The 27,283-nt window shown below is 45.5% G+C and overlaps 1 protein-coding gene across 1 annotated transcript in view; it reads right to left on the bottom strand.

Annotated features, from left to right (window-relative positions):
• Positions 1-27,283, bottom strand: part of BRIP1 (BRCA1 interacting helicase 1) — a 189,686-nt gene that overhangs the window by 51,426 nt on the left and 110,977 nt on the right. The window contains exons 14-15 of the mRNA XM_056865031.1: positions 24,797-24,956; positions 23,285-23,406 (exon numbers count right to left, since the gene is read on the bottom strand). Of these exons, the coding sequence (XP_056721009.1) occupies positions 23,285-23,406; positions 24,797-24,956 (282 nt within the window). The remainder of the gene's footprint in view (positions 1-23,284; positions 23,407-24,796; positions 24,957-27,283) is intronic.

The raw sequence follows: 27,283 nt of genomic DNA, 5'->3' as shown, positions 1-27,283 counted from the left end.
ACATGCAGCTTCTGCATAAAACTGATGCAATTCTAAAGGCATGTGACACTTGAAGTTCCAAAAAGATTATGATACCTTCGCATAAACAAAATGTAAGATCGGCATGGCACTGTTTTATTCTGGAGCGATAAAGCCTTTTAAGAGGGAGAGTTCAGCCCATTAAATAAATACAAAGGCTAAAGCTGTTAAAACAGACAAATTCAGGCCATTAAGAAAACTTCGCTTCAGTAAAAATAAACAAATTGTCCACCAGACACTCACACAGAACGGTTTTATCTTTAGCCAAGCAGAAACCTTTTGACCCAAAGACAGTTTAAAGCCAAACTGCTGGAACAAGAAGAGTACACCCAAGAAACATTTTCCGTTCAGTATCAGCGTATTCTAAACACAATTATCAGGGAAACTTATCACAATCTATATTTTACTGACAAATTACTGCTCCGGGCTTTGGATGCTGTCTATTCAAAATACAGAAAAGATTTTATTTAATCTGGCAGATATTCACAATTTCGATTTAATCTAACAGTGATACATCTCGCCAATGGGGGGGATTTAAACTGGGCTTTAATTCAAGTATTTGAAAATGAAATAAAATGCTATTTTAGGACAGCTCAGAGAGCCAGTGTTGTATAGCGGTAAGGTGTCACACTGGGACCTGTAAACCCAGGTTCGAATCCCCACTCGCACCATGGAAGCTTGCTGGGTGATCTTGGGCCAGCCACCCACTTTCAGCCCTGATCCTGGCAAGTATTTGGATGGGAGACCTCCAAGGAATACCAGGGACGTGACTCAAAGGCAGGCAATGGCAAACCACCTCCCAACGTCTCTTGCCTTAAAAACCCTATGGAGCTGCCATAAGCCAGCTGTGACTTGACGACAAAAAAATAAATAAATAAGAGGAGCAAAAAGGAGAAGCACACAACCACAACAGCAAAACACTGATCTAAAAGAACAATGTGAAAGGCATCCTTTAAAAACACCATGTTTGTATAAGTGCACCTGGTGTTGGTACCAAGGTTCAAATAGCTATGTGATTCCTAATTGATCACCAAGTAGTAAAGCTTTTCAAACTGTTTCTTGGGATCTTATAGAAGACTCCTCAATGAGAAGATAAGTCATGGTGAGATAAGCTTCCTTGAAAGACAATCCATCAACTGCCATCCCATCTAATTGCCCAAACAAAATCAGCCCCGTGGTATAAAATGATAAAAAATATCATCTCAGATCTTCTTATCTGGTAGATATAACAACTTATAGTCTTATAGTAGCTCTCACATCACTGCGATTTCAAACTATGCCCACGAAGCTTCTTGCCGGTCGTTTTTAGAAAAAACCCTGGGCTCAATGTATCTGTACATGCGGTAGCTAAGTGGAAGATCTACTCCATTACATGTTGGCCTGCCCTCTCTACATTGAGCCTTGGAATAAGTTCCTGGCAAATATTCTTTCCACTTTCCACTTATTATCTGATGCTAATAAACTAATGTTCTTGCTTTCTGATATTGACCCTTTTGTTTCCTGGAAAATGGCACTTTATGGCCTTGCGGCCAGGAAAACCAGGGCAAAGAAAGCCATCAAATGAGGAAAGGAGACAAATTGGTGTATTTTAAGCTTACAACTTGTAATGGTTTTATATATTTTTAAGTAGTTGTAACATTGTCTTGATTGTAAAGGCCCATGCACAATAAACATGACTGAATGACCAACTGCTATCAATCTTCCCAACCCTTGGCTGTTGAACATTTTTAGGGTGCATTCTAAGTTCATGCAAGGCAATGGAAAGGCCTAACAGACCAGGCAAGTAGCTCTACTTTATTTTGTTTTTATTTACTTACTTTATTTATATCCTGCCTTTCTCCCCAATGGGAACCCAAAGCGGCTTATGTTGTTCTCCTCTCCTCCGTTTCATCCTCACAACAACCCTGCAAGGTAGATTAGGCAGAGCGTGTGTGACTGGCCCAAGGACACCCAGCCATGCTTCCTTGGCAGAGTGGGGATTTGAACCTGGGTTTCCATGATCCTAGTCCGACACTTTAACCACTACACCATGCTGGCTCTCAGTGGTAATTGCATGAGTATAATATCGCAACACAGTCACCATATCAGACTACAGGTGAATAATCTCATTTTCATGAATTTATTTTATAGGTGGCACTTTGTGGTTGGGAAGCAATTTTTCTCCAAGCCAGATTGGCCAGGGATCCTGGAAGTTTTTTGCCTTCCTCTGGGCATGGAGCAGGGGTCACTGGGTGTGTGAAGGGGAGGTAGTTATGAATTTCCTGCATTGTGCAGCGGGTTGGACTAGATGACCCTGGAAATAATTTCCAACTCTTATGTTTCTACGATTCTGTGTTTTCATCCAGCCTTTGCTCTAACAAGTTCAGGCGGTGTACATAGTTCTCCTCTCTTCCAAATGGTCCTCTCATCAATCCTGTTAGGTAGATTAGACACAGAGAGAATGGTTGACTCAACATTACCCAGCAAGTGAGGATTTGTACAGGGGTATGCCCAGGTCTAATGTGACACTAACCAGTATGCCATGAGGGCTCTCAAATTATGCATGCTTATTACTCCATGCAAATAGAAAACTAATACCCTGGGAAAAGAGGCTGGGATAGAACCTCTTGCTGCTGTGCAAGTTCTCCCTTTGCAGGAGGATTTTTTTTTTTTTTTAAACACAGGGGTGTCTTCAAAACTGGAATCCTGCACTTGTAGTCAGAAGTGGTGAAGTCCATTCTAGAAGAAGAGTTGGCTTTTATATGCCGACTTTCTCTACCACTTAAGGCAGAATCAAACCTGCTTACAATCACCTTCCCTTCCCCACAACAGACACCCTGTAAGATAAGGTGGGGCTGAAAGAGCTCTTAATAGAACTGTGCCTAGCCCAAGGTCACCCAGCTGGCCTCATGTGGAGGAGTGGGGAAACCAAGCACAGAGTTGGAAAACCACTCCTATATTTTTTGGGCTACAACCTGACTTCTACCAATGTTCTCTGTAGAGGTGAGAGGGAGTCAAGGATTGCGTTACCCTTTTGTGCCATTCTCAGAAGTGACTATCATAGTTTTGTCTTCCTAAACCAAGGAGGCAGCCATGCAGAACCTTGCAGCCACTGGGGTGGTTTTGACCATCCCGCAAGGTACCTTCCTCCAGCCCATGGAAAAAACTACTCAAGTTGAAGGAAAGCGTGGTGTAGTGGTTAAGAGCAGTGGTTTGGAGCGGTGGACTCTGATCTGGAGAACCGGGTTTGATTCCCCACTCCTCCACATGAGCGGTGGACGCTAATCTGGTGAACTAGATTTGTTTCCCCACTCCTACACATGAAGCCAGTTGGGTGACCTTGGGCTAGTCACAGTTCTCTCCGAACTCTCCTAGCCTCGGCCACCTCACAGGGTGTCTGTTGTGTGGAGGCGAAGGGAAGGTGACTGCAAGCCGGTTTGATTCTTCCTTAAGAGGTAGAGAAAGTCGGCATATAAAAGCCAACTTTTTTTCTTCTTAGGCTGGTGGAAGGCTTCAAGATTTGCTCAGTGGAGTGGACAGTTAAAGGTAGGATCCACCCCACTATCACCAAGAATTAATGTTTCCACGTGCTAACGCTTAGCATCTGTCAATGGCACAAAAGGGCAAACCGTCTCATATATGAAAATAACACAGATTTGTTTCTGTTTTTTTACAGGTTTCACACGTCCAATGGAGAGTTGCCCTTCCACCTGAAACAGCAACGATATCCCATTCATTCACGGCGCGGCTCACCATCCAGTTTTCCTCTTGGTGACTGCCAGGCAGCTGCAGAAGTCAGCTGGTGTGAGAAAGTGAGACATCAAAACTCCCGTCTCCTTTTTTTATAAGTGAAATCTTTTAAGTGGGAGCAGCATTAAACACTGCCGCTTTTAACACCCTCCCCTGCTTCCAAAGGAAGGGTAAACATCTGTGAGAATTAAGGCTAAATAGCGCATGCATAAAGACTCGGGCGGCCACAAGAGCATACTTCAAAGATCCCCCTGCTCCTCAGTGGAGTCACTAAAAGCTAGATCCGAACACACAAATCTGTATTAATCTTCTGGGGCTAAGCTATGAAGGGGAAGCTGCGGTCTTAGAGCAATTGTAAGGGCGAGTTGCGGTAACAGGCATAAAAGGGGCTCGAGTTGCACAAATTAAAGCGCACCGGGGTTTCCAAGGACTGTTTTACGTATGCCCTTTTTCTGTACACTGTTCTTGCTTAAGACAGGTTTGAAGCCGGTTATGAACTCTGGTCAGCAGGAACCCTATCAGCCTTGACCACGGTTAAATGTGGATAAGGAAAGTGGGAAAACTGCAGAGCTTGAGAAGGTGCAGAAAAGAGCAACCAAAATGATCAGGGGGCTAGAGCAACTGCCCTATGAGGAGCGGTTAAAATGCTTAGGGCTGTTCAGCTTGGAAAGAAGGCGGTTAAGGGGAGACATGATAGAGGTCTATAAAATGATGCATGGTATGGAGAGAGTGGACAGGGAGATGCTTTTCTCCCTCTCTCATAATACTAGAACACGGGGTCATCTGCTGAAGCTGGAGGGTGAGAGATTCAAAACTGATAAAGTATTTCTTCACACAACGCATAGTGAAATTGTGGAACTCCCTGCCTCAGGATGTGGTGATGGCTGGCAACATGGAAGTAGGCTGACCATATTTCCTTGAGATAAAAACGGGACACTGGGATGGCAAAAACGGGACAGGGCTTATGTAATATTAGTGTAACCTGTTCGGGGCACTTTTTCTGTGAGAATTTATCCTGTCATGCCTGCATGCAGCATAAGAAATGTCAGAACTGAAGGAAACAAACATTAGAAGGGTAATGAGGTGCAAAACGGGACAAAATTGACATTTTAATTAAAAAGACGGGACTGCCGGAAAATATGATAAAAATGGGACTGTCCCTTTCAAAATGGTGCATATGGTCAGCCTACATGGAAGGCTTTAAAGAGGGGAGTGGACATGTTCATGGAGGAGAGGGCTATTCATGGCTACTACAGAATACAGAACCTTTATTGGCATTTACAGTAACAAAACAAACAGGTAGATATGGATCTAAAAAAAATGAATACACAGTTCATCAGTAAATTTTATAATAAACAATTAAATGAGGGTTCCTCTCCTTCTTTCTCCCTCCTTTAGGACCTTGGCCAGGAACTCGGCTACTTGAGTGGTAACTTCGAAGCTTTTGTCATCCAATAAATGGCCTATGTTTCCAGTAGTCATTGCAGTAGTAAATTGAGGAAGAGAGCTAATTAAGCTGCATCGAAGCTATGTGAAAAGTGGACAGTACAAGAGAATATGTTGTATTGTGTCAGGTTCTTTGCATTGACACCTACAACATCTTGCTTCACGTACATGGCTACTAGTAAAAATGGATACCAGTCATGATGCATACCTATTCTCTCCAGGATCAGAGGAGCATGCCTATTGTATTATGTGCTGTGGAACACAGGCGGGACAATGCTGCTGCAGCCGTCTTGTTTGTGGGCTTCCTAGAGGCACCTGGTTGGCCTCTGTGTGAACACACTGCTGGACTTGATGGACCAATAAATGCGTTTTGCCAGCATTTTCCAGATTCTGGCTAAAACAGCATATGGAAAACACGGGCAAAATGCAAGGGGAGGGTGAGGCGACCTCTGACGGGTGGAAAAGGCATGCATTATCAAAAGGAAGCCCTGAAGCAGGCAGGGGTGACTGCAGGGAAACGTCCCTGCATAAAAGGCCAGTCTCTCTCAATTATAATCTGTCACAGGAAACAAAATGTAGATGCACAGAGCTGTGTTCACATAGCTTCCCCCTTCTTGTCTCCCTTCTCCCTCCCAGCCCCTCTGTCAAAGTTAAGACTATAAGCTTCTTGGTCTGGGGTCAGCTTGTTACTCTGCAAAGCACCACGTTCACTGACTGAGGGCAAAAACAATGTTATGTGTACTTCCAATTGCCACCCTAAAACTACTTTTGCCCCACAGGAGAACATTTATGCCAGCAGGGGCTGAAAGCACTTCGAGACTGGCAATTTTCAGCAGGGAAAAAAGGCTCTAGGAAGCAGAAGCAAATAACCCCTCTCTCATTACAATGGATTTCCCTGTTAAATCATAGCCAGTGATGTGGGTTTTCCAGAATATTATATGATGCCCTAAACAGAGCATGATCTCATTTAGCTTGTTTATTTTGACTTGCAAGTAGTAAACAAATTTTTAAGAAGTACCTCATGTTAATTTTTGTTGCAATAGAAACAAATGCTGAAACTGAAATATTTTATTAGGAGACCGACATCCGGGCCTCCCCGCCAGTGTTGGGGCCACTAACGCCGGTGTAAGTAGCCTGGATGCCAGCGTAGGGGGCCCTAATGCCAGGGCAGCACCTTCCTGGCCTCCTAAGGGCTTTCACCCTTAAAGCTCAGGAATGCACTGTTAGTGAACTCCACAGTTGCATGGGGAATTCAAAGCCAGAGGTTGGATCCAGACTGTTATCCACTAACACAGGGATGGGGAACGTCCGGCCCTGGGGCCATATGCGGCCCTCAAGGACATTTTCAGTGGCCCTCGAGAGCTCTAGGGCCCAGCCGCGGAGGCGCAGCTCAGTGCTGCCCTCCCCGAGGGTGTTCCTGGGGCCGCAGTGCCCTTTGGACCTCCTCTCATCGACTGTTGGTCGCGCAGGGCTGCGTGTGCTGCCGTGTGTATGTGTTGGGGGAGGCGGGGAGCCTGGGGCCCAGTCGCATGGGGCCGGTGTGTGTGTGTGTGTGTGTGTGTGGGAAAGGCTTTTCTCTCTTCCTCTTTTTCTGTCACTCTTTCACCTTTCTCCCCCTCTCTCCCTCGTCTCTTTCTTTGTCTGTCTCCTTCCGTCCTTTTCTCCCCCTCCATTTCTGTTTTCCTTCCTTCCTCCCCTGAGGATTGGCTGCGGGCTGTGCCCTCCTGGCGCCTCGTTTGCTCAGGGCCCACCACTGGCTGCCCTCCCGCCTGGAAGGGGGGAGGGAGGGGGGAACGGGGGTGTCCTCTAGGCCTTCTGTGTGGCCTCCCCTGTGGTTGCCAACCTCCAGGTGGTGGCTGGAGATCTGGCAACCCTAGCCTCTCCCCCCCCCCTGCGCCGGGAGATCTACACCTGGTTATGGCCTCCAAATGATGTTATAAATGAGCAAATGGCCCCTGGCAGGAAAAAGGTTCCCCACCCCTGCATTAACACAAGGGTTCCCCCCAACATGGTGCCCGCCGACACTTTTTCTGGCATCTGCCAAGTGTTTTTAGGAAGTGGGCAGGGCCAGGTAGGGCTTTGGCCCAGAAAGGCTTCTGATTGGCAGGGCATATTTTTAAAAATGTTGCTTGGCACCAGCTGCCACCACAGCACAAGCATCTGCATTTGTGTTACTTATGTTGAGCTCTGGTAATCATTCTGTGGCTGGCTCCACCTCCTGTGGCAGCCATTTTGTTGCTGTGCCCCCACCTTCTTCTCATAATTCCAAATGTGCTCACAGGCTCAAAAAGGTTGGGGATCCCTACGCGAACAGAAGGCACTTCCCTCTGTGGAACAGAACTTTCCTGCCTCCCACTCCACTGACCTTCCCAAAATACTGCTCCTGGGTGAGAGGGGACCCTTAAGAAGGGCATGAAGGGCAAACTAGGGGTCTGGAGCCAGAAGGGAAATTGGTGGACATTACACCTCCCCTTCCATTAGCCCTGCCCCAACATCCCACCCCCCACCAGCTCTTTCTCTTTTTGGATCGATACGGCACCCCGTCCCTTTCCCCTTTCCAATCTTAACCCCAGCGACAAAGGAAATAGGGAAGGCTTATATAACGTTGCAAGCAGAAAAACACTTCCTAGCGCTGTCAGAGGAGAACGCGCGGCATCTCTGAGATCTGGCAGTTCTGTGGGTCTGACAAATCAAGTAGCACATTCACCCTGGGCCCATGTACTCATCGCCATGGTGCAGGCTTTGAGGGACTGCGAACAAGTGACTTGATTAAAATCTAATGCAACCAAAACTCTCCTCTGAAGAGAAAATCCAATCCATTTCCAGTGAAGCGGAAGTGAAGGAAAAAAATCAAACCGCTTCCCTTGAGGTACAACGGCTGCTGCATACGCTCAGTGCCGCTGCGTCTAAGGTGAAGTGGTAAGTGTCAGTCATCCTTACAAATCCCCAAGGTGATAGCTTCACTTTTAAAGCCTTCAACATACTTTGACAGTGAAGTAAAAACTTAAAGGTCAGCACTACTTGCTAAGGACAAGCTAAACACAAGAAAATCACTTTGGATTTTTTTCCCCCTTCATGGATCAGAAAAGTAAACTACTGACAGCAGAAAGGTAAAGTTTGCCTCTGCTTTATTATTTATCCAAAGGCTTCACCAAAAGGCATCTTTGGGGAAAGGTTTCCTTACCAGTGCCAGCATATTGAGATCAAATGTGGTGCCAAGTGAGGAGATAACACCAACCCCCAAGCCCTTTGTAATGATCTGGACTTCCCACAATTGGGAACAGAATTCTAAAACTACAGAACCCTAAAGTGGTATCTTTTTAAAATTATTTCTATAGTGCAATGGGACGACAGGGTGATGTGGCAGCATTACTCTACAATCTCGGGATAGGGCAGGATAAAAATCTAATAAAATAAATAAACAAATCATCAATAATACTCCTATCTGGAACGGCAGTCCTCTTCCACCGAGCGCACAGCTTTAGGAGGGACGCACATGGAGCAGCGTGATGTGGTAGCTAAAAAGGCAAATGCGATCTTGGGATGTATCAACAGAAGTATAGTGTCCAGATCACACAAAGTGATGGTATCGCTTTACTCTGCTCTGGTTAGACCTCACCTAGAGTACTGTGTTCAGTTTTGGGCACTGCAATTTAAGAAAGATGTAGACAAGCCTGAACGGGCCCAGAGGAGGGCAACAAAGATGGTGAGGGGTCTGGAGACCAAGTCTTATGCGGAAAGGTTGAAGGAGCTGGGTATGTTTAGCCTGAAAAGGAGAAGACTGAGAGGCAATATGATCTATCTTCAAGGGTTGTTTTCTGTTGCCCCAGAAGGTAGGACTAGAACCAAAGAGTTGAAATTAAATCAAAAGATTGTAGAAGGCTTTCACGGTCAGAGTTCATTGGTTCTTGTAGGTTATCCGGGCTGTGTAACCGTGGTCGTGGTATTTTCTTTCCTGACGTTTCGCCAGCAGCTGTGGCAGGCATCTTCACCTGTGTTACTCCTCTGAAGATGCCTGCCACAGCTGCTGGCGAAACGTCAGGAAAGAAAATACCAAGACCACGGTTACACAGCCCGGATAACCTACAAGAACCAATAAATCAAAAGAGTTTCCGTCTAGACATTAGGAAGAATTCTCTAACAGTTAGAGCGGTTCCTCAGTGGAACAGGCTTCCTTGGGAGGTGGTAAGCAATGTTGTCAGCAATGCTGATTCTATTATCTTAAGCAGATGATGAGAGGGAGGGCATCTTGGCCATCTACTGGGAATGGAGTAGGGATCAGCGGGGGTGTGGGGGGGAGGCAGTTGTGGATTTCCTGCATTGTGCAGGGGGTTGGACTAGATGACCCTGGTGGTCCCTTTCAACTCTATGATTCTATGATTCTAGGCGACACCCGCCTAGCCAGCCAGATCAGCCGAATCTGGCGATCAATGGGGTGACAGATGTCACAGCCAGATTGCCCTCACATCCAATCATCAATAATGCATTACACCATGGAAGCAGTGCTGTGGAGGGGCGGTGGGGCAGTGGTAGAGCACATGCTTTGTGTGATGGGTCTTGGGGTGGCCGGGGGTTTTTAACTACTGATTTAATGGTTCCTAGCTGATTCTTTTATAATCTGGGGGGGGGGGTAGCTGTATTACAGTACGCTGCTTTATTGTCTGTCTTTCGTGACATTAGAAGTCACCTCATGAGTATTGATCTTGAGAGTTGGGATATAATTACCTGAAATAAATCATAATAATTTTAAAAAACCCTGGGATCTTCAGTTAAAAGGATCTTGGGTATCAAGTATTGGGAAATACATGAACACCATGAAATTGCCTTATACTGAGTCTCACTCTTAGCTGTCATGGTCAGTACTGTCTATTCTGACCTGCAGTGGCTTTCCAAGGTCACAGGTTAGCCTCTTTCACATCACCTGGTACCTGATCCTTTGAACTGGAGATGCTGGGGATTGAACCAGGGTCCTTCTGCATGCCAAACAGATGCTCTGCCACTAAGCCACAGCCCCTCCCTCTTCTAGGCCTGAATCCTTCATGAGCTGCTGCCAGAGTATATAACACTGAGCTGGATGGTCCAACAATCTTACTTGTTATAAGACAATCATTTATCTATCATTATATTCTAGGAACATGAAAAGAATATGGAAAAATCATAAGGGCAGTGAAATTTACAAGAGCCCTTCAGCACAAGACAGTTGCTTGGGGGAGGTGAGTCATTCCGTGTGCCTCCATGGATCGTCCATGTGGCAATGATTTCCACACCACTGGAACAATATATGCATTGGCTTTAATGTATATCTGCTTCACATTGATAACAAAACCCACAAATTTCTGGACAGAGGTTTAAAGCACATCGCTTCCTGGCACACATAAATAACCCAAGCCTTGTGTCCCCTTTACACAGAATTTGCCGTTACAATTGTTCTTAAAATGAATAATCTATTTATATAATATAGGTATTTATAGGTTGCTACAGTTTATGTTTGGATGGCTGCCGCCTTCTTTGAAAAATGTCAGAAGGGGTTTCTTGCTTCCTCACTATTGGTCTTTTCACCCTGCCACCTAACATAAAAGTAGAAAAGAAATTAACACCCTGGTCCCCTTCCCTCTTATTGCTGTTACAGCACAAGTATACAAGATTCTAGGAGATCTGGATATCCAAAGCAAACCAAGCAGCCTCTTAACAGAAGCTCCAGGTCAAAATAGGAAGCAGAGAGTAGGAATCAATGATCAATGGAGAGATGTGAGAAGTAGGGTCCCACAGGAATCTGTGTTGGGACTGGTGCTTTTCAACTTGTTCATCAATGACCTGGAGTTGGGACTGATCAGCGAAGTGGCCAAGTTTGCAGATGACACCAAATTATTTAGGGTGGTTAAACAAAATTGGACTGTGAAGAGCTCCAAAAGGATCTCTACAAACTAGAGGAATGGGTGTTAAAATGGCAAACAAGATTCAGTGTGAGCAAGTGCAAAATAATGCATATTGGGGCAAAAAAATCCCAACTTCACATATACACTGATGGGATCTGTCCTGGCAGCGACAGACCAAGAAAGGAATCTTGGGATGGTAGTGGATCGCTCGATGAAGATGTCGACCCAGTGTGCAGCTGCTGTGAAAAAGGCTAATTCCATGCTGGCCATAATTAGACGAGTAGCAGAGAATAAACTGCTGCTATCATACTGCCCTTGTACAAATCTATGGTTAGACTACACTTGGAATACTGTGTACAGTTCTGGTCACCACACCTAAAAAAGGATATTACAGAGCTTGAGGAGGTGCAGAAAACAGCAACCAAAATGATCAGGGAACTAGAGCAATGGCCCTATTAGGAGCAGTTAAAATGCTTAGGGTTGTTTAGCTTGGAAAGAAGGCGGTTAAGGAGAGACATGATAGAAGTCTATAAAATGATGCATGGTATGGAGAGAGGGGACATGAAGACGTGAGCTGTGGCTCACAAAAGCTCATACCCTGCCAGAAATTTTGTTAAGTCTTTAAGGTGCTACTGGACTCTTACTCTTTTCTACTATATCTCTGTCAAGTGTGAATGAGCTCCAAGAAATGAAGATATCCCACTGAGAGGTAACTAGAAAGCACACAACACATCTTGCAGTACTGGTAATGCATGTACAAACATAAACAAACAATTGCATGCACCCACCAAAAGCCCCATAGTTTTCTCTGCGGTATTTTCAAAGTCTCATTAAGACTGTGGCTTATTAGTATGACAATTATTTTGCTAGTGCTCTGGTACAAGACAACTTCCTTTCCCACTAGCTGTAATTGGGCATGCCCACAGAGACACACAAATATCCCCGATGTGCAGCTGAAAGATGCTGTTTGTCAGCAAAACAACATTAGCCACCTGATCTGATTGATTCCTCATCAGGGCAGTGGAGAAGCCAGGGTCATGAACTTGAATGCATTTCACATCATGGAAGCAAATCTGGAGCAGTGAAATATATAACTAAATTGATAAACTCCATCATGGTTCACAAGGCATGTTGCTGGATACCTGGTGTTTGCCTTCATAGTTAATATTTGAAATGCAACAGCTCAAATATATTTTAAAGATATAAATAAAAAAAATAAGAGGAAACTGTTAGTTGTATACTTGTCAATGAACAGGTAGCCTTAGTTCACTCAGTTTTATCTGTGTATAAATGATAACCGATTACTTATCTCTGCATGAGGTTGCTCATATGCTACAGAAATCCCCTTTGGGAATGATAGCTTCAGATTTGCACTTCAGAGCTTCACAATATGAATGTTTCACAGTGAGTTTTCCTTATTTTCAGTTCTCCAAGGTAAGAGCAGTAAATTATGTCAAACTCACCAAACCCCACTTGACTACAAAACCACATTTTCCTATCTCAATACTGAAGTCGCAGAGGCAGGCAGAGAAAATCCGGTCATAGCCAAAACAGTCATTTCTGGATCAGAAATGCATTTTCCTGCTTCTCCAGAGCCAAACTCTGCCATGGGGAGTACCAGAGCTTTACCTTGGACTCTAACCATTCTTTCTCTGTTCACTTCTGACTTCTGAAGAGCAGGGAACTATTTGTCTATAATACAAGAGCTAGTGCTGAGTTTCCTCTTTTTAATTTATCGTGGACTGATATACCAGTTCTCAAACTTGGTGACAGACAGCGTCTCCAGGAGCCAAGCTACATGTGACGTTGCAGTCCAATGACTGGAGCTGAAAGCACATTTATTTGGCTCTAAAAAACCACCACAGGAGAGCCCAATAAAAATTAGAGCTGTGACATTAGTGAAACAGAATGTGTTTTATTTATATTTATTTACTCCCTGATTTTCTCCTCAAAGGGGACCAAAAGCTGCTTACAACATTGTTTCCCCCTCCTTCATCTTAATATATCAACCTTGTGAGGTTGGCTTAGAGACAGTGATTAGCTCAAAGTCACCCAGTGAAATCTCATGGCAGGTACAGGCCAAGAAGATGAGTCTTGTGCCTGTGCTAAAGTGAAGGTAAAACTTTTGGTAGATATTTTCTACCATTCAGGAGTACCTCCATTAGAGCATCTGAAAGTGGTCTAGAAGAGTCCTCCAAGCTACTAGACTCAGGGTGTCTGGATGCAGGATCTTCTCCTGATGTTGAGAAAGGTTCAAGTCTGGAACTCTGGGGAAGTTGTGAAATCTAATCTTGGGACAGGTAGAAGACCTCAGTAAACACAGTTTATCTTGGCCAATGTGGTGTAATAAAGATGTCATTTCTTTGGTCCTTGCCTGTCTTTCTAAAGAACACAGGTATGAAGGGGATAGGAGGGAAGGCACAGAACTGGTTCCCTTTCCACCGGAGGAGAAAGGTTTCTCCCATGGAACCAAGGTGGGTGCTTTTCTAGGAGCAGAACGCCTGACACATGGCACTGGTAATGGCAAAGAGGTTGACCTCCAGTTTACTCCAGTAAAAAAATATCAACTGTAGGTCACTGATAAATCACTCATGGGTGATAGTCCCACTGCACACTGAGGTGATCTACCAGGGTGTTTGTTGTCAGATGGATGGCAAATGGTGAAATGTTGTTCTTGATGAATTCCTCCCTTAAGAAACTGGCTATGCAGTTCAAGGTGACAGATGCAGTGCTATTCTGCTTGTTTATGCAGTAGATGCCGATTGTTTTCTGCGGCCACCCGCACTACTTTGTCTTGTAGCCTAGGAAGAAAGGCATCAAGTGACGTGTAGATAAGACAGAAGCTCCAGATGGTTGATGCAGAGCTGTCTTTCTTATGGTGATAACAGCTTACCCCTTCAGGTACATGGTGATGGTGAGTTCACCAAAGGAGCGTCTTCAACACGGCTGACGAATTTCTCAGCGCTTATTCATGCAAATCCTGCCCTGGCTGGAAACTCTAGTTGAACCGTCATTTGAGGCCTTGACTGGCAGGTTGGACCACCACAATGGAGGTCACAGTAAGCCCCGCCAGCTGTTGGATCCTTTTGGACATCTGTAGCAGGTGCTGCAGGAAGTACTTCCCTAAGGCAGATGATGGTGGAAGTTATGAAAGTTAGGCTCTGCCAGAAATAAAGTCCAGGGTGGCCTCTTTAACCTGGATAGTTCTTACTGAGTAAGGTTGCCACTTCTCTCCATTGACAGGAATGACCTGAGTGGCTAGAGTAGGCATCGGTAGAGTTCTCCAATTGTTCTTCTGAGAAACAGCCAACAAGTTGGTTGGCTAGAAGGGGGGATAGGAGTTCCTCAACAGAAATGATGTTTTGAAGTACTCCCAGTATCAGCTCTGGCTTCCACATTTTTTCCTGTGGAACCAGAACCAGAGGTGCAGGATTGTGAAGGGACACTCACTGCAGGGGCAACTGAGACCTCATTTCCACCGGCTGTTTATTTCTTTTTTTCTTCTGTTGATTTCTTTCTTCCACCTGGTAGGCAATTGAGCCTGGTGTTTATGAGGTCTGTCTTTTTCTGGCTTGGTACCAAAAGGCTGCATATATCCTTTTGGTGGCTTGATGACAAGGAGATAAGTTGATACCAACACAATGGAAACTGGTGGTGGCAAGACCATGAAACATGGCTTTTGAGAAGTCAGTCCTAATCTGCCTGCCATTCTCAGAGGCTGAGAGGTCTCGTACCCAGAATTTGTCTTAAGAGTCTGATGGACTCTTTAGAAATGGCCTGCCTGCAGTGGTCAGAATTCCAAACCTGCACTGCATAAATAAAATGATAAGAACAGGACAACCCAAAAGCAATGGATTCAGAAGTGGCTCTGTAAATCTTTTGCTGAAGCATTATGCATTTAGAAAATTGACAGATTGTGGGTATGGAAGAGCAAAATCCTAGTCAAGAGGGCACTCTACAATTCACTTCCTACTGGAAATAATTATGTACTTAACTATTTTAAGAATACAACAACATCCAGCACATTAAAATTTGCAAAGGAGACCCTGGGCATCATCTAGAGCAGGGGTGGGGAACCATTTGCATATTTATAACATAATTCAAGGGTTATACCAGGCGTAGATCTCCCGGCGGGGGGGGGGAGGGGGGAGAGGCTAGGGTTGCCAGGTCTCCAGCCACCAACTGGAGGTTGGCAAACCTAGGAGAGGCTATGCAGAGAAGGAAGGAAGGAAGGGGGGGAAAGAGAGAGAGAGAGAAATGGGGGGGGTGTTTCCCGGCTTCTCCCTCCCCCATACACACACACACACACAAATGCAAGCAAGCTCCTGGCCGCGCGAGCAGCCCGGCACACCCCTAGCTTCTCCCCCCCATACACACACACACACACACACACACACGCAAGCAAGCACCTGGCCACACAAGAGGCCGGGCGCAATCGGGGTGAAGCCCTCCTGGGGGCACAGAACACAATGCAGCCAATTCTCCCACCTGTCTGGCTGTTACAGCTACTAGGAAACAAACCTTATAAGACAGGTGAGCCATGGAGGCTTTATGTAAGGGCTCGAAGGGAGATAGCATTAGCTGGCACAATACCAACGACAAAGACCATTGCGAGATGGGTTTATAACTTAGCCAAACCTTTCACGAACATTTTAGAGGTGTGGTGGGAAAAAACTGAAATCCCATCCACCCAAACATGGAATGCCGATAATGCGGCCAAATGAACCTTGATAGAGGACACACTAAGCCCGTCTTCATGCAGTGACAAAAGGTATTCCAACAAACTAGGTAACGGGCAATATTGAGGTACGAAACCCTTGTGTAACGACCATCTAGAAAAACGATCCCACTTGGAAGAATAAGACGCCCTAGTTGATTGCTTTCTACTATTAAGAATAACTGTCAGGACCTTATCAGAAAAACCTAACCCGGAGGGTTCAAGAGCCATGCCGCAAGTCGTAACTTGTGCGGTTCTTGATGGAACACGTTGCCCATTCTCAATAGATCCGGGGCCACCGGAAATCAAATAACTCTGTTGTCTGCCATTTTCAGAAGGAGGGAAAACCACACCTGTCTTGGCCAAAAGGGGGCAACCAAAATACAATGAGTCCAAGACTGGAGGATCTTCTCTAGGACCTGCAACATTAATGGGAGTGGCGGGAAGGCATAGTGGAGGCCCTCACCCCAAGGGATTAGGAACGCATCCCCTATCGATTCGGGGTCGTGACCTGCCCTGGAGCAAAAGGAGGGGGCCTTGGCATTGGTTGACGTAGAGAACAAATCTAGCACAGGAAATCCCCAAGCTCGAAACACTGGAAGTAGATAATCCCATTTGAGTGACCATTCGTGTCTCGGTAGAAACACCCTGCTCAATGAGTCGGCTAGAGTGTTCTTCACCCCGGATATGTGGATGGCGTGTAGAGACACCTTGTTGTAGATCGCCCATTTCCAAATCTTGGCCGATTCCCGTCAGAGAAACTGATACGGTCCCTCCCTGCTTGTTTAAGTAGTGCATCGCAGTTGTATTGTCTGTTTGTATAAGAATGTTCTTGTTGTGTAGCACATCTGTAAATGAAATGAGAACATAACGAATTGCTCGTGGCTCCAACAAATTAATGTGAAACGAACATTCAGACAAAGACCACAGACCTTGCGTTGAGAAGCCTTCGCAATGTGCTCCCCAACCCACATTGGAGGCATCTGTAGTCACCACTACAGAGTGGGAAAACATGCCAAAAGGCACCCCCAGAGTCAGGTTAGCATCAGTCCTCCACCATGAAAGCGATCTTAAAACAGACCTAGGAATGGATAATTTTTTAGAGTGGTGTTCAGTTAGGGGATTGTATGCTCTAACAAACAAATTTTGCAAAGGTCTCATATTGAGTCTAGCAAAAGGGACCACCGCTGTAGTGGAGGACATTTGACCCAACAGGACCTGAATGAACCTAGCTGACTGGAAGCGCATAGCTTGAGCTGCAGCTGCCAGTTGCTTAATGTGAGACAGGCGGTCAGCAGGTAAAAATGCTTTACCTAGAGTGGCATCTAAGAACATCCCAACGAATTGGACTGAAGATGAGGGGGTTAACACAGATTTTTGAAAATTAATAAAAAAACCCAACTTCTGAAGTAATGCTAGGGTGAGGTCTCTATGCCTCAATAATTCCTCTGGAGAGGGGGCTGTCAATAACCAGTCATCAAGGTAAGGGAACAGAGTGCATCCTTGAGTACGCAGGTAAGATGCTACTACAGCTAAACACTTAGTAAAGACTCTGGGGGCTGTAGCTAACCCAAAAGGGAGAACCCGGTACTGATAAAGGATGCCCCCCGCTTCAAAGCGAAGGAATCTCCGATGCTCCTTGGAAATAGATAGATGAAAATATGCATCCTTGAGATCAAGCACCATGTACCACCAACCAGGTTTTAATAAATTCAACACATTCTGTAATGTAACCACTCGGAACTTCTGAACATACAAAATCTTGTTCAATTGGCGGAGATCTAAAATGGGTCTAAGACCTCCATCTTTCTTAGGAATAGCAAACAATCTGGAATAAAACCCAGGAACCAGTAAACTTGGAGAAAGCTTCTCCACTGCACCCTTAGCCACTAGCTCTGTTAAAGAACATGTCAAACTGGGAAGTGGAGGGGAAAAACTGGATGGGGGAGGGCCAGTAGGAACTCCAAACGATAACCATATTGGATAATCGAAAGAACCCAGGTATCAGTGGTGATCTCTTGCCAAGCCTGTAAAAAAGGGACTAAGCCATCACCAAATATGACATTCCCCTCTAGGCTAATGTCCCCCAGTCAGAAGGCTGGTTTAGAGCTTTGCTTCTGAGGAGATTGAGTGCGGTGCTGAGTGGAACGATTTCTATAGGGCCTCCGCCTATTGGAGGATTAAAAAGTCTGATAGGGGCGATGCTGTTGCTGCTGCTGCCCATAAGATGCAGTAGAACCTTGTTTCTGGAATCGGGGCTGCTGGTAATGATCTTGGTAAGGAAAACGATTCCTATAGTAAGGTACTGAAGGGGGGGCTGTGACGTCCATGTACCTAGCTGTTTGTTTCTGTTTCCTTAGGCGCTCCAATGTCTTATCAGTGGAGGCAGCAAAAAGCATCTGCCCATCAAAAGGTAAGTCCTCAATCTTTTGCTTAGTATCTAGTGCCAGATTCGTGGATCTCAACCAGGAAAAGCGACGTAAGGAGATGGCAGCAGCCATACCCCTGGCCGAACAGTAAGCAGCATGGCGTCCAGCGTTCATCTGATGCTTTGCCAACTTGAACCCTCAAATATGACTACTTTGGCAAGGGATTTCTCTTCCTCAGGCAAAGATTCAATAAAATCAGACATCCTTTTCCATAAGAAAAGCTGATACGCAGTCATAATAGCCTGATAGTTCGCAATGCGAAAACCTAAGGCGTCCGCAGAGTAAGCCTTCCTACTAAGAGCGTCAATCTTACGACTATCTTTGTCCACAGGTGCCGAATGACCACCCTGTCGTTGTTTGGACTGGACCTCAGAAGCAATCAGCGATGAAGGAGCCGGGTGTGAGAAAAGGAACTCACAATCGGTAGGTTGAACTCTATAAAGATTCTCCACCTTTCTCGCGGTACAGGGGATAGACGAAGGCTTTTCCCAAAGTTTCTTTGCCATATACATAAAGTCAGATAAGACGGGGAAGGCAATAGTTGATGGTGAATCGGAATACAGAGCCGATAATATTTTTTCCTTAGGTTTCGGATTGGTTGGTTGGATAGGAATGTCCCAAGACTTAGCCATTCTTGACATCTGTTCCGCAAATGATCTATAATCATCTGAAGGAGAAGAAGAGGCAGAAGTTCCCACAGCATCATCTGGGGAAAGGTCTGAAGCAGCTTCTGACCCCAGTTCCGAATAGTATGCTTGCGAGCCACGCTCAGACTCAGTGTCGGTCTCATGAGTTGAAAATTGGGGTTCTTTAAGAGATTGGGAAGGAGGCTGGTTGACAGGCTGAGGAGGCAGGGTTGGCCATGTAGGTGGTTGTTGCGGAGGAGGGTACCAAGGGTAGACTGGATAAGTAGGCCATTGTGTCTGCGGAGGCGGCCATTGTGGCCCCCACCACTGCTGTGGTGCTTGGTATTGTTGCGTCGGAACCGATGGACCAGGCATCACAGGGTTTAACTGCGTCGGAAGTGAGGTGTCCGGGACAGTGGAGGGTTCGATGTAATCACTCAGAGCTAGGTCCGGGAGACCCAGTTCCGACTCCGACTCCAAACCAATGATCGGTGAAGGAGTGCGTGGAGGAGGAGGGGTACACAATCTCTCACTTGCTATCGGACCCGACTCTGTCGGATCTGAAGGCTTCGGAACCAAGTGCTTAACTTTCGCTTTCTTATCGCGATGAATTTCAATGTGCTTAGTCTTTGCCTTCACCTTCTTATGCACCGGTTCCGAGGCAGCCCTCTTTTCCTTAGCCCCCAGTGACGCAGGGCGCTTCTTCGCCGAATCCGGTGCCGGTTCCGACCACACGGAACCGAGCGATTCGGAACGGGGGGCATGTTCCCGCGCGACCGATTTTGACGAGGTCGGCAAATCGGAACAGGACAAGGCTTTCTGATAAAGCGCTGATTGGAGACACGCAGCCCTGTTCGAGCGGGCAGTAGGCATGAATTGTAAGCAGATTTTACAGGAGCCCACCTTGTGGGCCTCCCCCAAGCAGATCACGCAGGGGGTCATCAGTCTTAGATATCTTGCTCCCGCATTGCATGCATTTTTTGAAGAGCGCTGTGTGAACGGTCTGCGCCATAATCGAGGCCGCGTTTGAAATAATAGTCAAATATATTTTCCTTTAAAGACTCACGGAGAGTGAAGCTGAGAAGAACCTTTTCCGAAGGCGACAGAAAAAGAACTGAGGGACAGGGGGCGCCGCCCTCCAACGTCACGCCGCTTGGGCAGGAAAGCTGGCGCATGCGTGGAGGAAGCGGAGCCCCCTATCTACCATATAGAAGCTATGAGAAATCTTTTCGGTGGCTGGCCTGCGCGTGCGCAGTCCCAATGTGGGACTGCACAGAAGACTGAAGACGAACTGCTCTGCTCAGCACTCAGAACAAAACCTCTCATAGAACACAAGTATGACTAAAAAGGACAAGAAAACTTTAACATGCTGCAGTACTAAAGTGCATCGACAGATGTACAGTAAAGCCAAATAGCCCCTGGCTGTTCTACACCAGAGTTTTCCCAGGAATGTCAAGTCTCTTCTTCCTAAGCCCTTTAATTTTCTAGTGGTTTGCCCCCAATCTCAGGTAAGACTCAATCACAACAGACACTTTTTGCCCCAGCCAACAAATGTTGCTGCTCTTCGGGACTGTTATGTCAACATGGCATCTTGATGGCTTTCAGATGACTCTTAAAATATCCCCGTGACTAAGGTACAAGCTGGCCAGGGTCATGGAACAATGTAAACACGATGTTCCTCAGACACTTCCAGTGGCTGAAAATAAAAAGGCTGTTCCCAGAGTCAAACCTTCCTAGTACACAGTGACTTCAGTTAGCTGATGTGCTGCCGGTATTGCCTTGACATCCCTCTCAGCACTCAGCGTCAGGTTGTGAATTGGGACAACCCGACCTGGGTCACAAGACTGCTTCCTGCAGATGTCACAAAGTGCCTTAAGCCTGATCAAAGCATCTATTTTTAAATATAATTTAAAACACATTTTTTTATGACAGAGTCCACTTAAGTAGCATGTGCAAACTTTAGCCAAAATTAAGAAATGCTTTCTTGTGTAGCAGCTCTTTCTGCTAGCTACTTTTCTGTATCTAAGCCATTCTGGTAACGGCTTTCTGAGACTAGCGCCCCATAATGCACCAGTGAAATCCTCCTGGTAGGTTACACTAAAAAGGGCTCTTCAAAAATTTTCCAGGTAGGCAAGCTGGTCATCCACTTTTTCTAGCACTTGTCATGGCTTTCAGGGTATCATCCAGGAGGCCTGATTCTGGGACCAAACTAAGCAGGCTACCTTTGGTCTAGAGGTATAAAGGCTCAGAAGGCAAATGGAAAATTCGGGGAGAGGGGTTTTTCCCAGTTTTCTTTTGAGGGTTCCCCCCCGCCCCCAATTTTTCCAGCAGAAAAATGGTAAATTACAGGGTGTACTGGAAAGAAAAACTTCTATGAAATATTTTCTCTTTTAGAATGAGAGAAATGCTTTTAAAGATAAGGTGGACATGCTGTAGACATATACAGCTCAGAATTTCTTCACCTAGAAGGATTCAGAATTGTCACGAAGGAAGCATGCAGGGTTTTCATTGCTTCTCAACTGTTGCATACCTTATGTTGTCCTTTCGCCCTGATGTGATTGACCTTCTCACCTCAAAACACTGTGACACATTTACCCACAGACTTGGTAAAAGTTGTTCGTATTAACCTAGAAAAGCCCTAAAACACTCTGGTTATCTTAAGAACCACCTGCTGCCTTTGGAATACTTCTTGAGAGCTATGTTTAGTACCTTTATTACGACACAGCTTTCCCTAAACAAGAAATAAATGGACTTTAGGACAATCTACAGCATTGATTAAGGAATACTCTACAAAACTTTGGGGTTTGTTCAGAACTTTTGGAGACCAACAGAGGACAAACAGGATTTTAGGTAGCCCATTTGCAATGGCTTCTGAGAACCATTGGAAGAGTGCTGTTTTACACAGCTTAGCCCACCTTGAGATAAAATTCTAGAATTCCTTCTTGGGACCTCCAAAAAGTGGCAGCTGGCAATAAGAAAATGCCTCTTCCAACCATACGACTAAGTATGTCCAACACACTTTCAGAAAGAAAACAAAAAAATTAGACGAGGAATAGAAAATAAAACTGCTGCTATCATACTACTGTCAGAGGTACAAATCTATGGTGAGACCACACTTGGAATACTGTGTACAGTTCTGGTCACCACACCTAAAAAAGGATATTACAGAGCTTGAGAAGGTACAGAAAAGAGCAACCAAAATGATTAGGGGACTAGAGCAACTGTCCTATGGGGAGCGGTTAGGACGCTTAGGGCTGTTTAGCTTGGAAAGAAGGCGGCTGAGGGGAGACATGATAGAGGTCCATACAATTATGCATGGTTTGGAGAGAGTGGACAGGGAGACGTTTTTCTCCCTGTCCCATAATACTAGAACACGGAGTCATCTGCTAAAGCTGGAGGGCGAGAGATTCAAAACAGATAAAAGGAAGTATTTTTTCACACAACGCATAGTTAAATTGTGGAACTCCCTGCCCCAGGATGTGGTGATGGCTGCCAGCTTGGAGGGCTTTAAGAGGGGAGTGGACATATTCATGGAGGAGAGGGGTATTCATGGCTATTAGTTAGAATGGATACTAGTCATGCTGCATACCTATTCTCTCTAGTATCAGAGGAGCATGCCTATTATTTTGGCTGTGGTAGAACACAGGCAGAATGGTGCTGCTGCAGTCGTCTTGTTTGTGGCTTCCTAGAGGCACCTGGTTGGCCACTGTGTGAGCAGATTGCTGGACTTGATGGGCCTTGGTCTGATCCAGCAGGGCCTTTCTTATGTTCTTAAAAGAGGGGCACTGTAATAGCAATAAGGGGAGAAACAGGTTCCCCCCAAAGTACCAGCTAGGCTCAAATAAAAATTGTACGCTTGAGATTTGTGAATCATATGCAGATATCACAAATTCACCAACAGAAATAAAGCTGCCTTGACTGGGTGATGTTTTTAGTCCTCTTTTTAAAAGAAAGTCGTGGTTTGGAGGGGGTGTCAAGCATTTGATAATAATATTGCATTGAACACATGAAGCTGCCTTATACTGAATCAGACCCTTGGTCCATCCAAGTCAGTATTGTCTACTCAGACTGGCAGCAGCTCTCCAGGGTCTCAGGCAGAGGTCTTTCACATCACCTACTTGCCTAGTCCTTTTAACTGGAGATGCCAGAGATTGAACCTGGGACCTTCTGCATGCCAAGCAGACGTTCTACCACAGAGCCACAGCCCCTCCCCATTACTGATGGGTGATAGCAGACTAAAGGATAAGAGACACCAACCTACTAGAGTCTAGATCAAAGATTTTATCTCTTCCATCTACATTTTTTTGCATAGAACACCATCATTTGGAATATCAAGACAGAACCTTTGAGAAAGCAGTTATGTATGTATGGGATGTCAGAGAACAAACTTCTGAACATTTTACATGGCACAAATAAACAATTTAAACAGTCTTAACATCGTACCTGAAGGTCCTTCACATTTGGGAATGGAATCCCTATAGTTATAACAGCACGAGCGTTGTCATCGGAGAAATCCAGGCCTTCGCTGACCTTGCCTCTGCAGACAGCGAGAAGAAGGGCACCATCTTCGACACAAAGAACAATTGAACAGAAGAATTAAAGAATTGATTACATTTTTCTTTTCCACTAAGAGCTGACCTGGTATTTCCAGAGCCTTCAGTCCACTTTAGGCATCTGATGCACATCACAATATGTGCGATCCTTTCCTTTTCAGGCACACGCAAGCTATTCCCAGGTTGAAGACTAATATAAGAACATAAGAAAGGCCATGCTGGATCAGACCAAGGTCTATCAAGTCTGAAGAAATACTTCCTTTTTTCTGTTTTGAATCCCTCACCCTCCACCTTCAGCAGATGACGCCATGTTCTAGTATTATGAGAAAGGGATAAAAGCTTCTCCCTGTCACTCTCTTCATATAGACCTCTATCATGTCTCCCTTCTTTCAAAGCTAAACAACCCTAAGCATTTTAACTGCTCCTCATAGGGCCGTTGCTCTAGTCCCCTGATCATTTTGGTTGCTCTTTTCTGCACCTTCTCAAGATCTGCAATATCCTTTTTTAGGTGTGGTGACCAGAACTGTACACAGTATTCCAAGTGTGGTCTCACCACAGATTTGTACAAGGGCAGTATAATAGCAGCAGTTTTATTCTCTATTCCTCGTCTTATTGTGGCCAGCATGGAATTAGCCTTTTTCACAGCAGCTGCACACTGGGTCGACATCTTCATCGAGCTATCCACTACCACCCCAAGATTCCTTTCTTGGTCTGTTGCTGCTAGGACAGATCCCATCAGTGTATATGTGAAGTTGGGATTTTTTGTCCCAATATGCAGTACTCTGCATGCTGAGGGCCAGGAAATGAAAGGGTCACTGGAAACCTGTATGTAAGGCACAGAAGGCTACCCCTCATATTAACTGTCTGACTTTACATTTGCCACAGTTTTCAACAGCGTGATGAATTTCTCCCTTCAAATTTCTCTCTCATAATCCTCTAATGAAGAGAGCTCCAGTTTGAAATGCTTTTGGGACTTCATACATTTTGTGAAAAGTTTTGTTGACAACTGTGGCAATAGTGGACCATCTTGCGGCTGGTATTGCCACTACACAGCAGGGGAGAACTGCATGTTATGAAGAACATGCGGCTGCCGTTATAAATGGCAGTCCTGTGTCTAGTTTCCCTGTTTCCTTCCGTAGTATTCAGTAAAACTTACTTTTGATCATGATGATTTTGTGCGTTTCCCCTCCTGTTTGCCAGCAGCAGCCAATAATGCAGAATGAATGCAAAGTAGTGCAACAGAAGGACATGAGGGAATTGGTATTATATGCTAGTAAGGAGTGGAGGGGGGAGAGAGTTGACACTGGACTGCCAGTTTTGGCAGTAATTGTATGGATAATATCTATTCTAGGTCTTAGTAACCAGGTTTCCAAGCTTCTATAGTTTTACATGAGTCACTCACCTTTTCCTTTTTTACATTTTATAGCATCATAGTATATTTGTAGAAGGTCATCAAAATCAGCTTTGTCACCTCCTTTGGGCTCCACAATGACAGTCTTTATCAGCTCCAACTTTTCCCACAAGCCAGTATGCAACCAGCGATCTTTCAGTTTATCCAGCATCTGGACCGAGAAACACAAAAAGTACAGACATGTAAAGATTTATTTTCGAAATATAAACCTTACATGTCCTATATACATTACATGCCTTATACTACCTGCAGAACATAGCGCTGTGCATAGGACTACACAATCATTTTCAGTTTTGTCACACTGGCCGTTAGGCGCAACTGAAGGATGAGCAAAGGGCACTATCCCATTTCTGATGCAGCAATTATCGATCAATTGCATGAACTGGAGTAGCAGAATAGCATCACTGACTGGTGGCTGAACATGGATTAGGAGCTGTCTAAGGGGTCTGGAAGCTGGGAGACAGGCAGAAGGGCAAGAAGAGGGCCAGCAGCAGACTCCTAACCAGCTGGGAAGAGTCCTAACACAAGAGTGGATTGCTCTGGAATATTGTATCAGCAAAGGTCAGGCTTCAACAGCAGAGTGTTATGGTACCTTGTTGCCCCACACTTTCTACTGGCTTCAGCAGAGTAAAGCTCTGAGATCAGCTCTTTTCTCGAGTTGGATCAGCTATGGGGATATACTGTGCTGCTATACATGCATTCCATCATCTGATCCACATTTATGCTCAGACTCATCACATTCTCCATTCTTGGGCTCCCAGGGTAGCTGTGGGGATTTCAGAGGTATACAGGCTTAGTGGGAGCCCAGCACCTGTCAAAGCCAGGGGTGGGAAAGGCCAGGGATCTTGGCACCATGTCCACAGCGCACCTCCAACCCCCCTTAAAGGGTCCAAGTCCTGTCACAAGTCCCTGGGCAGCTGACAGAGTTGGGAAGGGCCCCTGCAATCCCCCTCTTGCCAGATCAAGCTCCCAACCCCCTCAGAGCAATGGGTACCCTCACCTCCAAAGGGGAAGAGGGAAAGGCCATGGAGAGTCAGTGCAGTCACAGATGTCCCCTGCACACCAGCAGCCACACCTCCCAGTCCACCTTTTTCAGTGCTCGTCCCTCTGGCACCCTTAGAGAAGGATGATTACTCAGCCACGGGATTGGCGGGGGGCCCTTGTGCTTACATTCCTCCTTGGGAAATGTCACCAACCCACAGCACCATTCCCATTGCCCACTAGCATGCCTGTCCCTATGCAGCACTTAAGATGAAGGGTCACAGTCTCCTAATGCAGGACTCATGCAGTCTCCTAATGCAGGACTCATAAAACTCATGAGTTTTATGGACTCATTCACCGTTAATGACTACTCAGCTTGGCACCCCCACAGCCCGGCTGCAGGCACCTGACCAAGGGTATAGCAGGAGGAAGCTGAGAGTTGTGCCACTGACCACTGCAGCCGTATGCTACTGCAAAACCATATGTCATCCTCAGCCACAAATCACTGAGGAACACAGGGGATGGCCATTCGGCAATTGGCACTCCTGAAGGCTGAGAGGCATGGAAGGGCCATGTGGTTCCTAGCAACCTCAGGACCAGTTGGGTATGCTAATCAAAGAGAAGAACAAGAAAAAAACACAGATTTTTTTCCACCACCTTTTACTTTTATTTTGTTCAGAGGGGACTTCAGAGCTAGATTTTCCCACATTTGGAGAACAGCAAATATTCTGCTGCATCCTCACATGGACTTGTTTCTGCTGGTAAAGGACATCTGCATAACCAGAATATTTTCCGACCGTCCAGCGGGAACTGGGTTGTGGAAGGAGCCACACATCCATCCAGATGAATGATCCCTCCACAAGGCAATTCTGGGCAGCCAGCTCTCAAAGGGTGGGCGCTCCTAGCTCTGAGGGCCCTGGGATAAACAGAAGTCGTCTGGATCCTGATACTCCACCCGCAGCAATCGTATTTTTTGTTATAGTCATCATCTTTGCAGAGGCTGCCAGCAGGAAGCCTGATGCACACAACAGCCACAGCACTATTCTTCCCCAACCCCTACTTTTCTGTATTCACCTTGAACTCTGCGGCTTTTTCTTGTTCTTCCCCCTGATTAGCATACCCCAACGGGCCCAGGGTCCTATTTTGAGATCTATGCGGGGGGGGGGAGAGACTATTGGTAGACGATCAAGAGATACAAATTTTGTGTGACCACCACTTAGACAGTCTTGTTAAAAGAAAACAATTTGCATTTCTGACACAAAAACGTAAGAATTGGGTACCAGATATATACTTGGCAAATTCTCTTTAAATTAAATGTTTATGTATGCAATGAATGGGTGTCAGTCAAAACAGTACAACTATTACTGGATTCCCTTGAAAGCTCTCCTACACACGTTTCTTCTTCACAGCAAAAATAGGGTTTTTTCCCTATATCATTATAGGCCCTGAGAATTAGTCATGGAATCTTTTAAATTCTATTGATAAATATTAAAGGTC

Source organism: Euleptes europaea, chromosome 19, assembly GCF_029931775.1.
Source record: "Euleptes europaea isolate rEulEur1 chromosome 19, rEulEur1.hap1, whole genome shotgun sequence".
In the NCBI taxonomy this organism is placed as follows: Eukaryota; Metazoa; Chordata; class Lepidosauria; order Squamata; family Sphaerodactylidae; genus Euleptes; species Euleptes europaea.
The sequence above is the reverse complement of the archived record's forward strand: the minus strand, read 5'-3'. Positions and strand labels throughout refer to the sequence as shown.